The sequence below is a fragment of the Tamandua tetradactyla genome, chromosome 9 (genome assembly GCF_023851605.1).
Source record: "Tamandua tetradactyla isolate mTamTet1 chromosome 9, mTamTet1.pri, whole genome shotgun sequence".
NCBI lineage: Eukaryota > Metazoa > Chordata > Mammalia > Pilosa > Myrmecophagidae > Tamandua > Tamandua tetradactyla.
Genome location: NC_135335.1, coordinates 39,249,298 through 39,260,242, shown reverse-complemented (window position 1 = coordinate 39,260,242; position 10,945 = coordinate 39,249,298). Strand labels below are relative to the sequence as shown.

The 10,945-nt window shown below is 53.6% G+C and overlaps 1 protein-coding gene across 4 annotated transcripts; it reads left to right on the top strand.

The window, feature by feature from the left end:
• Positions 1 to 233: 233 nt before the first annotated feature.
• Positions 234 to 10,921, top strand: IL17RC (interleukin 17 receptor C). 4 transcript variants are annotated; one of them, XM_077116592.1, is made up of 19 exons: positions 234 to 836; positions 1,128 to 1,149; positions 1,343 to 1,495; positions 1,771 to 1,845; positions 1,937 to 2,046; positions 3,023 to 3,134; positions 3,442 to 3,486; positions 4,242 to 4,381; positions 4,644 to 4,703; positions 6,423 to 6,477; positions 6,569 to 6,750; positions 6,849 to 6,899; positions 7,824 to 7,869; positions 8,026 to 8,147; positions 8,375 to 8,434; positions 8,815 to 8,863; positions 9,851 to 9,946; positions 10,082 to 10,120; positions 10,226 to 10,920. In XM_077116592.1, the coding sequence occupies exons 1-19, from the start codon at positions 327 to 329 to the stop codon at positions 10,834 to 10,836; spliced, it is 2,538 nt and encodes an 845-aa protein (XP_076972707.1). In that variant the 5' UTR covers positions 234 to 326; the 3' UTR covers positions 10,837 to 10,920. The 4 variants fall into 4 exon arrangements, with proteins under 4 accessions (XP_076972707.1, XP_076972708.1, XP_076972710.1 ...); XM_077116593.1 differs by lacking the exon at positions 10,082 to 10,120 and having other exon boundaries at positions 10,226 to 10,921; XM_077116594.1 differs by lacking the exon at positions 3,442 to 3,486 and having other exon boundaries at positions 235 to 836; positions 10,226 to 10,919.
• The last annotated feature ends 24 nt before the right edge of the window (positions 10,922 to 10,945 follow it).

Here is a 10,945-nt window from a genome sequence, read left to right as displayed (position 1 = left end):
GCCTGTCTGCCTGGCTCCAGGACCTGGGTTCCTTCCCCCCATACCACACTTAAGCCTGGGCCAGACAGTGGCAAAAAGCCCACTTTTTGGTGTCCCTTACCACTTCTGTTAACGTTCTTGTCTCACAAGGGTTAACTGAGGCTGTGTGTGTGTGTGAAGGGAACTGGAGTGCCCAGTAAGGGAGGAACTGGTGGGCCTCAGGATCCTATGACCTGTGTCATGTAGGAAGAGGAAGTGGCCCAGGATTGCCCAGACCCCGGGTGCATTCAGTCCAAACCCTCCTCCTTAGGGACTCCCAGGGTGAATAAGGGCTTCCTTACTCAGTCATGATGCTGCCCCTACTTCTCCAGGGCCCCTTCCCACCCAGGTGTCAGCAGAGAAGGAGGAGGAGGAGAGGGAAAGAAGGAGAAGGTGAGGCCACTACCCTTGTCCAAGGCTGCTCACTCCCAGGCCTGGTGTTGGTGGGAGGGACAGGCTGGGGGCGGGAACAGCCAGCTGCCTGCCGGGAGCTGAAACGAAAGCACTCTGGCTGGGACTGGGACGGGAATCAGGACTCTGGGGAGTGGGAGTGCCCAAGCCATCCAGTGCTGGGATCCCGGGGCTTGGGAGGGATTCCTTCCCCTGCTGCCAGCAGGTACCGGGCTGACTGGGGGCCGGGGTGGCATGTCTGCCCCCCCTTTGGGGGGGGCAGGACACGGTTTCAGGCCTGGGTGCCACGGGGCGCCTGGAAGATGCCTGTGCCCTGGTTCCTGCTGTCCTTGGCACTGGGCCGCGGCCCCGGGGTCCTTTCTCTAGAGAGGCTTGAGGGGCCTCAGGACACCGTCCACTGCTCTCCGGTGAGTCTGGGGCCTTGGGATGGCTGGGGAAGGTTCAGGATTCAGTCTGAGGCCCATTAGGCCCTAGATTGGCTCCTGTCACTGCTGCCACACCATTGCCAGAACTGCCCTGGCTGGTCTGTCTGGTGCTGAAGGGAGAAGAGAAGAATGGGGAGGGGATGAGAGGCGGGTTGGCTTTATGGGAGGGGCTTAAAGTAGAGAGCCCTGAAAGATACAGACCTGGGTGTCAGGCAGGGAATGTTAGTTGAATTTGGAGGCATACATCCTGACTATCCTATTCCTTCCTCACAGGGCCTCTCTTGCCACCTCTGGGGTGAGTATCTCTACTTTTATTGAGAAAAGAACTTCACAGGTTGGTGAAGGGAGGGGAGCTGTCCCAGTTCCATGCTCTCACCATACCCCACCTCAGGAAAAGCTAGAAACTCCTTGGCCCCATGGAGGTGGAAGGTACAACTGAACCCTGGCTTCTGAACAGTTTCAGCTCCCACCCTACCCTTCTAACGCAGGTGGCGACATGTTCTGCCTGCCAGGGAGCATCGTGCCTGCCTTGGGACCCGTGCTGATGCCTGTGAACCTGCAGACAGAGCTGGTGCTGAGGTGCTATCAGGAGACCGATTGTGACCTGTGTGTGCGTGTGGCTGTCCACTTGGCCGTGCATGGTGAGCAAGTCATCCCATGGCTGTGCATGTGTACACATGAGTGTGTATGTGGTGGGCTTGGGGACCATCTATCTGTCAGACAGCGCTGGACATCCTAGGTGTTCTCCTGGAGGACAGTGGCCTCAGGACCCCGGGCAAGTCTGGTCTCCACATTCACCTGCCAGACCTTGAGTGTGGCCTCTGCTTCCCACTACTGGGCTTTCTAGGAGGAAGCCAAGTCCTAAGCCAGTCCAGAGAAGAGGGCCTGACCAGGTCTTGCTTTTGGGTACTTCCAGGGCACCCGGAAGATCCTGAAAATAAAGAAACACTTGGAGAGGTAGTTGACCCAGAGCCTCGGGAGCCTAGGAATGGTGAGGAGAAACTTGGCTGCCCAGCTGCCCCTGGCCAGGGCCTTGCCATGTGGCCTCTGGGCCTGACCAGTCCCTGCCCTGTTGCTCACAGCCTCTCTTCAGGCCCAAGTCGTGCTCTCCTTCCAGGCCATCCCTAAGAACCGCTGCGTCCTACTGGAGGTGCAAGTGCCCGCTGCCCTCGTGCGGTCCGGTCAGTCGGTGGTATGCAAAACCATCCTCATCCTCGCTCTCACCGTCCTCATAACCACCGCCTTCTGAACAGGAAATCTCCACAGTGCTCTCTCATTCATTGTCTTTTCAAGCCCTGTTTCTACCATGGGACTCTGGGCAACCTCTTTCAGCCCTTTGGGCCTCAGTATTCCTGTCTGCAAAGTGAGGATAAAAATATTCTCATATAGGATAGTCCTACCTCATGTAACCACTGTGAGAAATAAATGAGTTGATACATGTAAAATACCCCAGTAAACTTAATTTTCCCTTTCTTTTGTAATCCTCAAAACTACCCACATGAACTAGGCGCTATTATCCCAATATTCCAGATAAAGAAATTGAAGCTCAGAGAGGGGAAGTCTGTGGGCTGGGTCCATTTCTCTGGCTCCTGGATTGATGTCCTTCCTGCCATAATGCCATAGCAGGATTGCACGATGGATTCCCCATGGTTCAGGGCATTGGGGCTTTTCCCTGCCTCAGTGGGCTGCACATGATTGGAAGGTCCATCTCCAATGGGACCAAATCACTCAAATCCTTTGACTTCCCCTTCAGCCCTCAGCCAATATCCTCTCATCTGGAAAGTTGGAGAATGTTACTTGGTCCACCTTAGAAGGCACTTGTAAGGACTTCCCAGGCACTGGATGTGAGAACAAGCTCCATGGGGAGGGGTGCCCTATATTTGCATTGGGATGTCTGGTCACCTTAGCTTTGGCCCAGTGTTCTAGGAGAGCAGGAATGGCAGCAGGTGCTCAAATAGCAAGGATGCTTATCCTTGCCCTGCTGACTCCCCTATTGAGGGTGTTTACTTTAGAATTGGGGACCCTTGAAGGAAACTTGAGTGGTGGAATTTTAGGCCATACAGTATAAATATGTCATCGGTTGAGGGGACTGGACAGAGTAGTCCACAACTCTTGGCCTGGATTCTGAGCCCCACACCACCAGTCTTCCCCCACCCTTCTCTTCACAGGGTTCTTTAGTATTTGACTGCTTCGAGGCTGCCCTGGGCAGTGAGGTGCGAATCTGGTCCTACACCCAGCCGAGGTACCAGAAGGAGCTCAACCTCACTCAGCAGCTACCTGGTAAGTGGCCCCAGAACCTCTGGGTCCCCAAGTCCTGGGCTCCCTAGCCTCTTTCCCCTCTGGCCACTACCCTGCAGCTTTCAGCCCCTTCCTAGTCCAAACTACTCCCAGGCAGGGGTCTGGGCTCATGTCCCTCGTGCCTCCTTTCCCCACCCTCTGGGGAAGCACTTTGAACACTAGAGAGATGAGGGTGGTATTTAGGGGCAGGGAGCCCTTCCCAGTGCCCCCATGGTTGGATTACCCCCCCCGCCCCCTTTTTGCCCTGGCCCCCAGCCCTACTGGAGGCTTTTCTGTGATCTCTCTCCAGACTGCAGGGGGCTCGAAGTCCGGGACAGCATCCAGAGCTGCTGGGGTAGGGGCTAGAGCCCGCGGGGCTGGGAGGTGGGAGGGGTAAGATCTGGAGTATGAGGGACCCTTGGGGTCTGCTCCAGGTCTGGGCTGTCATATCCCGTAAGCTTGTGGGGATCATTCATTCATCCATCAGACATGAACTGTAGTAGCTCCTAGTCTGTGCCAGATGGCCACAGTGAAGTGAGCAAAGCCCTGGAGGAGGTGAGGGAGGAGCCATCTGTGTATCAGGGGAAAGAGGGTTCCATGCAGAGGGAACAGCCAGTGTAAAGGGCCTGAAGTGCGAGTGTATCTGCTGTGCTTGAGTAATATTAGGGAGGCCAGTGTGTCTGCGGTAGAGTAAGCAGGACTAATACTAGGAGATGGGTCAGAGAGGTACTGGCAGCCTACTTGAGTGGGACCTTAGGAGCCATTTCAAGGACCCTGGCTTTTACTGGGAGTAATATGGGAAGCCATCGAGAGTTCTAGCAGAGAAGGAAAATGATGGAAACAAGATCCTCCTGGCTGCCTAGGTTGAAGAAGGAAGAATAGTTGTCCCCCAAAATACTGGGGTCTCAAAGGACTCAGCCCAGGGCCGCTGCTAGAGAAAAAGTCTGGTCTGAGATGGGGATATAGCCTCTACCTGCAAGGGGCTTCCTAGAAGGTGTTTTGGAAAAACACCAAGGGGTCAGTTGGCAGGTGTGGCCCAGGCTTGAGTGTGCAGAAGAGGTGAAGGAAGTCAGAGTTGCTCTCCCCCCCACTTTCTGCCTCCTCCACCAGCCCTACCCTGGCTCAACGTGTCTGCAGACGGTGACGATGTGCACCTGGTGCTGGATGTCTCGGAAGAGCAGCGCTTTGGCCTCTCCCTGTACTGGAACCAAGTCCCCGGCCCCCAGAAACCCTGGTGGCACAGAAATTTGGTAAGGCCTCTCCCTCTCCAAGTTCATTCTCACTCTAGGCTGATGCCTATGCTCAGTATCTAAGTGCATTATTAAAGGGATCCTTGAAAAGGATATAGCAACCTATGCCCAAGACGAAGGAATACTGGTGGGGGCGTTGCAGATTTCAGGTGATAAGCAACAGGGAGTTGTCACTCTGCCTGCCTGATTTCCTTGATTTTGCCCTCCAGCCCTCTTCTCCTCTTTAACCTTTCCAACTTCTCTCCTTCTTCTTGTTTTATAGACTGGGCCGCAGACTATTACCTTGAACCACACAGACCTGGTTCCCTGTCTCTGTATTCAGGTAGGAGCAGAGTCCATCTGTGCTCTAGGGGAAGGAGACTGGGGAGTTGGTGAGGGCAGTGGGCCCCACCTTCCTGGTCTCATTATCCTCACTTCTACTCTTCAAGGTGGAAACTCTTGACTCCCTGTGGTGACTGGCCCTTCCTTAACACCTACTCTCCCACACTTTCTTCCTGTTACATACCCAGAATGTGCTTCCTTATCCTCCATTCCCAGAACTCCTACTTATGCTGCATGACCACATTCAGATGTCACCTCCTCCTTGAAGCCTTCTCCTATTCCTCCAGTCTCCTCTTTGTGCTCCCTTGGAGGGTAAAGCATGTGCTCTAGACTCAGACTAGTTTGAATCCTGGCTTTTGCTATTTGCCAGTTGTGTGAACTTGGGCAAGTTACTTCACCTCTCTGAGTCTGTTTCCTCACCTTTAAAATGAGAATAATAATAGCACCAGCCTCATAAAGCTGTTTCAAGGAAACATGCCACATCAAGGTTTATATATATTAGCTCTTCCTTCTCCCCCTGATTGCACATTTAATTGGTCTCTCTTTCTCTTCCCCTCTCCCTTCCATCCCAGTTCAGTTTGAGCTTCTATAAATTCTCCTCTGGACTGTTGCAATAATCTGACCCACCTCCTTTCTCATTGCTTCCCAAGCCTGGGCCCCATACTCTGCCCCCCAATTGAAACTTTTCCACTCAATTTTCCCCATGATTCCCCTTCACCCCAAATTTGTCACATCCAAATGAGCAATTTACTTGGGTATTCCCACCTCTGTGCCTTTGCTCAGGTGGTTCCCACTACCTGGAACGTCCTGACCTCTTCTCCACACAGACAGATTCTCCAAACTCAGAGGTCACCTCTTTCCCAAAGCTCTCCCCCAACTGCTTGGCCTCTCCTTTCTCCAAACTCTCCTTACACTCATTCTGTCCGTTGTCTACTTATCACTTCTTTTTTCATTTGGGCACCTGTCTCATTTCTTCTTGCACATAATAGATGCTTAAATATTTCTGGAATGAGTGATCAATTTCATTAACTACATGTTTTATCCTTACAACAACTGTTAATTCCTTGAAGGCAAGGAAAACATATCTAATTCAAATTTGGTAACTCCTCCGGAGCCTTGCACAGTGTCTGGCTCAAACTGGGTGCTAATCAAGTGCTTATTGAATGAATGAATGACTCTCTACTGCGTACCATAGAAATGACATATAACAGATGCTCATTAAATGTTTGCTGTGATTTTAATGTTCTTATGGCTATGCACAAAGTGTGCCACATAATGTGTTCTTAATTTAAGGTTTGCTAAATTATTATCTCTAGTGGTTAACACAGCACATAGTAGGTGTTCTTTAAAGTCTGCTGAAAGAATAAATGAATGTGTCTCTGGTACCTAGCACATACCTGACACATAATAAGTGTTCACAGAGTTGTTATGGAATGAATGAATGAATGATTGAATGTCCCTATATCTAGCGTAGTGCAAAGATACATACTAGGTACTCATCAAAAATTTGTTGAATCTATGCCAAACCTTACCTATTAGGGGTTTGCTGGAAGAATAGATGTGTGCCTTGCAAGAACAAAAAGACTGGGCAAGGGCATGAGAAATATTATTTGAATGAATGTGTCCCTAGTGCCTAGTGGAGGGCCTGGCACACAGGTAGACGCTCAAGGAGGGTTGGCTGGGTTGCAGTGACCTGAGCAGGGCCCTGTTTCGTTTCCAGGTGTGGCCCCTGGAGCCTGACTCTGTCAGGACGAGCATCTGCCCCTTCATGGAGGGTGAGCGGCCCTGTGCCAGGGGCTGGGGATGGGGGCGGTGTGGGCGGCCGGCTACCCCGCGTGCAGTAACCCGCTCCCTCTTCCCCCGCAGACTCGCGCGCACACCAGAACCTGTGGCATGCCACCCGGCTGCGGCTACTTTCCCCGCGGGGTTGGCGACTGGACGCGCCATGCCCGCTGCCCGCCGAGGTGGCGCTGTGCTGGCAGGTGCCCGGCGGGGGGCGGTGCCAGCCGCTGGTCCAGCCACTGGCCTGGAAGAACGTCACTGTGAACGTGAGCGGGGCAGTGAGCGGCACCCAAGGTGGGGGAAGGAGAGGTGACCAGGGGACCTCCCTTCTTGACCCCACCCATCCCCTTCTCTCTTTCTGCAGAAAGCCCACGAGTTCCCTTTGCTGGAGGGCCATCCCAACCTCTGTGTCCAGGTTAGGAGGGGGGGGGGGGGGCGCCAGAGCACTGGGCTGGGGCCCAGACCCCGCACGGATCCTGGGACCTGTCACTCACTGCCCTTTGGACCTACTTTATCCCCCTTGAGGACCTCCAGAGCAAAGTGGTTAGGGGATTACTCTTTTTGAGTTCCACCTTTTATTTTAGCAGTGCTGGGATCCTGAGCAAATCACTTCACCTCTCTGAACATCAGTCTCTTCATCTGTTTAAAGGAGATGATAATGGTTACCTTACAGAATGGTTATGAGGTTAAGAGAAGTGTTTCACTTTAGGGATGGGCATAGACTTAATGCTCAAAAAATGTTATGTTATTATCCTATTTCCTCACCTGTACGATAGGTTGCTGTACAACTTCAAAGGGCAATTGTAAAAATACTCATTTATTCAACAAATATTTTTCGAGCAACCCAGGCACTGTTTCAGGAATTGGGGATAGATATATCAGTGAACAAAACCAATAAATGTCCCCATCTTCACGAAGTGTATATTGTGATGGAGAAAGGCAGACAATAGACAATAAACATAAGTAAATTATATAGTTGGTTACAACTGCATTTAAATACTATGGGTAAAGGTGGGGAAGGATAAGGGAGGACTGGGATTGTAATTTTAAGTGGGGTGGTCAGGTGAGGCTGCTTTGAGGAGGAGGTTAGATGAGATGGGAATGTCTTAAGTGTACATCATGAGCTTTAAGAACATAAGTCTCTTTAGCACACATGATCTCACAAGGCTGAGAAAGGTAAAGAGACTTTTCTAATTACCCAGCCTTGAACCCAGATCTGTTTGGTCAGGTCCAGAGCACAGAACCTGCAACCCGAGGGCATTCTCTTGCCTGTTTCTTCTTTCTGGCCTTGGCCCTTGATTTTCTCCAGTGCCCCTAACCCTGCCCCCTTTCTGAGCAGGTGAGCAGCAGGGAAAAGGTGGAGCTGCAAGAGTGCTTGTGGGCTGGTGAGTGGGACTTAGGGGAGGCTGGGACAGGCCACTGCTATACGTTTGAACCGTGGAGGTTCAGCTCCTGGGAGTATAAGTCAGAGCCTGGGGGGTGAGCAAGTGGCAGTTCCAGGGAAGACTGAGTCTCACTCAGGGGCCTCTCTCCCCTTTCAGACTCCCTGGGGCCCCTCAAAGATGACCTGCTGTTGCTGGAGACACGAGGCCCTCAGGACAACAGATCACTCTGTGCCTTGGAACTGAGTGGCTGCACCCCACTGCCCAGCAAGGCCTCCACGGTGAGGGCTGGGAGACCTTATTCCACTGACCTATCCAGTTCTATCTCAAACCTGGCTTCAAATATCCATTCCATCCAGTTCCCCCCTCTTCTGTGCCAAGCCCTGTGCTGGTCTCTGGGAGCAGGGGGGTGAGTCAAACCTGGACCCTGCCCTCAATGGCAGCAGGAGTCCAGTGGTCTCCTCACACAACTGCCCCAGGTGACAGTCACTCCCCCTTGGCTTGGCAGAGGGCAGCTCGCCTTGGAAAGGAGCTACTACAGGACCTGCAGTCAGGTCAGTGTGTGCAGGTAAGTAGGTGGCAGGAGGGTCCTGCTCCAGTGCCTAAGGGCCACAGTTCTAAAGCTCTGCCCTTGGCCTCTCCCAGCCTCTCCCTGCACCTGGCACAGTGGAGGGTACCAGGGAAACTCACTTTTTCTAGGCAGGGGCCTCCTCATCCACCATCTATTTGTGCCACTTTTGTGTCCAGCCCAGAGGAGGTTAAGAGTAGAATAAGCATAGCTCCTGCCTTCAAGGAACTCATTGCTGGCAAACCCACAACTGCTAAGTATTGGGGTCTTTCAGGAATTTTCTCTGTGGGAGAAATGAGCATAGTTGAGGCTGGCCAGAACTTGGTGGGTGTTGAATACCAAGTGGGGGGACTCTGTATTTTGTTGTCTGTGTCTTACAGCTGTGGGACGATGGCCTGGGAGCACTATGGGCCTGCTCCATGGACAAATGTGAGTACTGTTAAGAACTGCCATTCCTCTCTGTGGTAGAAGCTGGGCTTCTGGCAGGGACCACCCCAGCACAATGGCCTTATCCTTCCCTAGGCTAAGATAAATTAGAGGGTTATTCCTTCATTCAAACAACAGGGATGAGAGATTGCAGTGATCATCAAAAAGATAGAATCCCTGCCTCTACCTCAACCCTTCCTACAGACATTAACCAAACAATCACATACATAAACGTGAGGTATCAAAGCATTATAAAGTAAAAGTGTCCAGTGCTCTAAAAGCATGTAATGGGGACCGAGGTGATGGGTTCAGGGAAAGGTTTGAGCCAAACTCTGAAGGCTAAACTAGGGGAAGAGGGTGAAGATATTTTTGAGGAACTCCAGGGTGGCCAGTGTGGCTGGGGGGCTGGGCAGGCCCCTGTCACAAGATGAGGATGTGGGGGGCCATGCAGGGACTTGGGGGTCAGTGAAGGGAATTTCGGATTTTATGTTAAGAGCAGCAGAAGCTTCTCGAAGGGCTTTGATAAAGGGAGGGGGCTGCAATCTAACTTATATTTTTTAATGATCTCTGGGGGCTGTCATGTGATGAATGGATTGGTGGCAAAAAAAAAAAAAAAGGGCAGGGATACCAGCTAGGAGCTTTTGCAGTCATCAGGGAGAGGAAGGTCAAGGGCCCAGCAACTCTAGGCTTAGGGGGCAGCGGAAATAATATCAACTGACATTTGAGCATTTACTCTTCCAGGCACTGTATGAATTGCTTTATGTATGTTCATGTATATAGATAGTCCTTACAACGACCCTATCAAGTAGGTACTATTGTTATTCCAATTTTACAGAGGTGGAAACTGAGACAGAAGTTAAGTCACTTCTCCACGGTCACCCAAGTAGATAGATTTGTGGTTCTCTCCTAGCTGTGACCTCCGTTTTTCTCCTCCGTGAAGATGAAAGTGTGAGGTTTCTAACTAGCCTCATCTCCCCCTTGATCTCCCAGACACCCACCAGCGCTGGGCCCTGGTGTGGCTGGCCTGCCTCCTCTGTGCTGCTGCGCTTCTCCTCCTTTTCCTTTTCAACAAGGACCACATGAAAGGTGAGGGCTCCCCATAGCCTGCCCTGGACCACCACTCCCAGGGGCAGGACAAGAGTGAGCCAGGGAGTTCCCCAGGAGGGTGGGGGAGGGGGGCGGCTGCTATCACAGGCTGCCTCCGCCCCTCTCCCCTGACAGGGTGGTTGCGGCTCTTGAAGGAGGACGTCCGCTCGGGGGGTGAGTGTGAGCGCCTAGAGGCCTAGAGCGGGAGGGCCGTCCGGGGCAGGCCGGGCCTCGGGCCATCTCACCTCTTGCCCTCCCATCCCTCCTTCCCTCCTGCAGGGGCCGCCAGGACCCGCAGGGTTCTGCTCCTTTACTCTGCTGAGGACGCTGGCTTCGAGCATCTGGTGGGCGCCCTGGCGTCGGCGCTGTGCCAGCTGCCGCTGCGCGTGGCCGTGGACCTGTGGAGCCGTCGTGAACTGAGCGCGCAGGGGCCCCTGGCCTGGTTCCACGCACAGCGGCGCCAGACCTTGCAGGAGGGCGGCGTGGTGGTCCTGCTCTTTTCGCCGGGGGCCGTGGCGCTATGCCGCGAGTGGCTGCAGGACTGGGGCTCCGTGGCCCGGGAGCACGCCCCGCACGACGCCTTCGCGGCCTCGCTCAACTGCGTGCTGCCGGACTTCCGGCAGGGCCGGGCGCCGGGCCGCTACATTGGAGCCTGCTTCGACGGGCTGCTGCGGTCGGACACTGTGCCCGCCCTTTTCCGCACCGTGCCCGTCTTCTCGCTGCCCTCGCAGCTGCCCGACTTCTTGGGGGCTTTGCAGGGACCCGGCGGCCCCCGCTCGGGGCGGCTCGAGGAGAGGGCGGAGCACGTGTCCCGAGCTCTTCAGCCAGCTCTGGACAGCTGCTTCCGGCCAGAGTGCGGGATGGGACCTGGCGCGGGGGACAGAGCGTGAATAAAGAAGCTGTTTGTCTATTCACGGCTCCTCACGCGTCTCGACGGGGTGGCAGCCAAGTGGGCCTGTACCCTTTAAACGCCCGGACAGGTGCAACCCGGCACCGCCA

Coding starts and splice junctions, on each gene's coding strand:
- IL17RC (XM_077116592.1), top strand. CDS start 327: ATGATGCTGCCCCTACTTCTCCAGGGCCCCTTCCCACCCAGGTGTCAG. Junction 2,047..3,022: donor TGCGGTCCGGTCAGTCGGTG/GTATGCAAAACC, acceptor TTCTCTTCACAG/GGTTCTTTAGTATTTGACTG. Junction 10,121..10,225: donor GGAGGACGTCCGCTCGGGGG/GTGAGTGTGAGC, acceptor TCCCTCCTGCAG/GGGCCGCCAGGACCCGCAGG.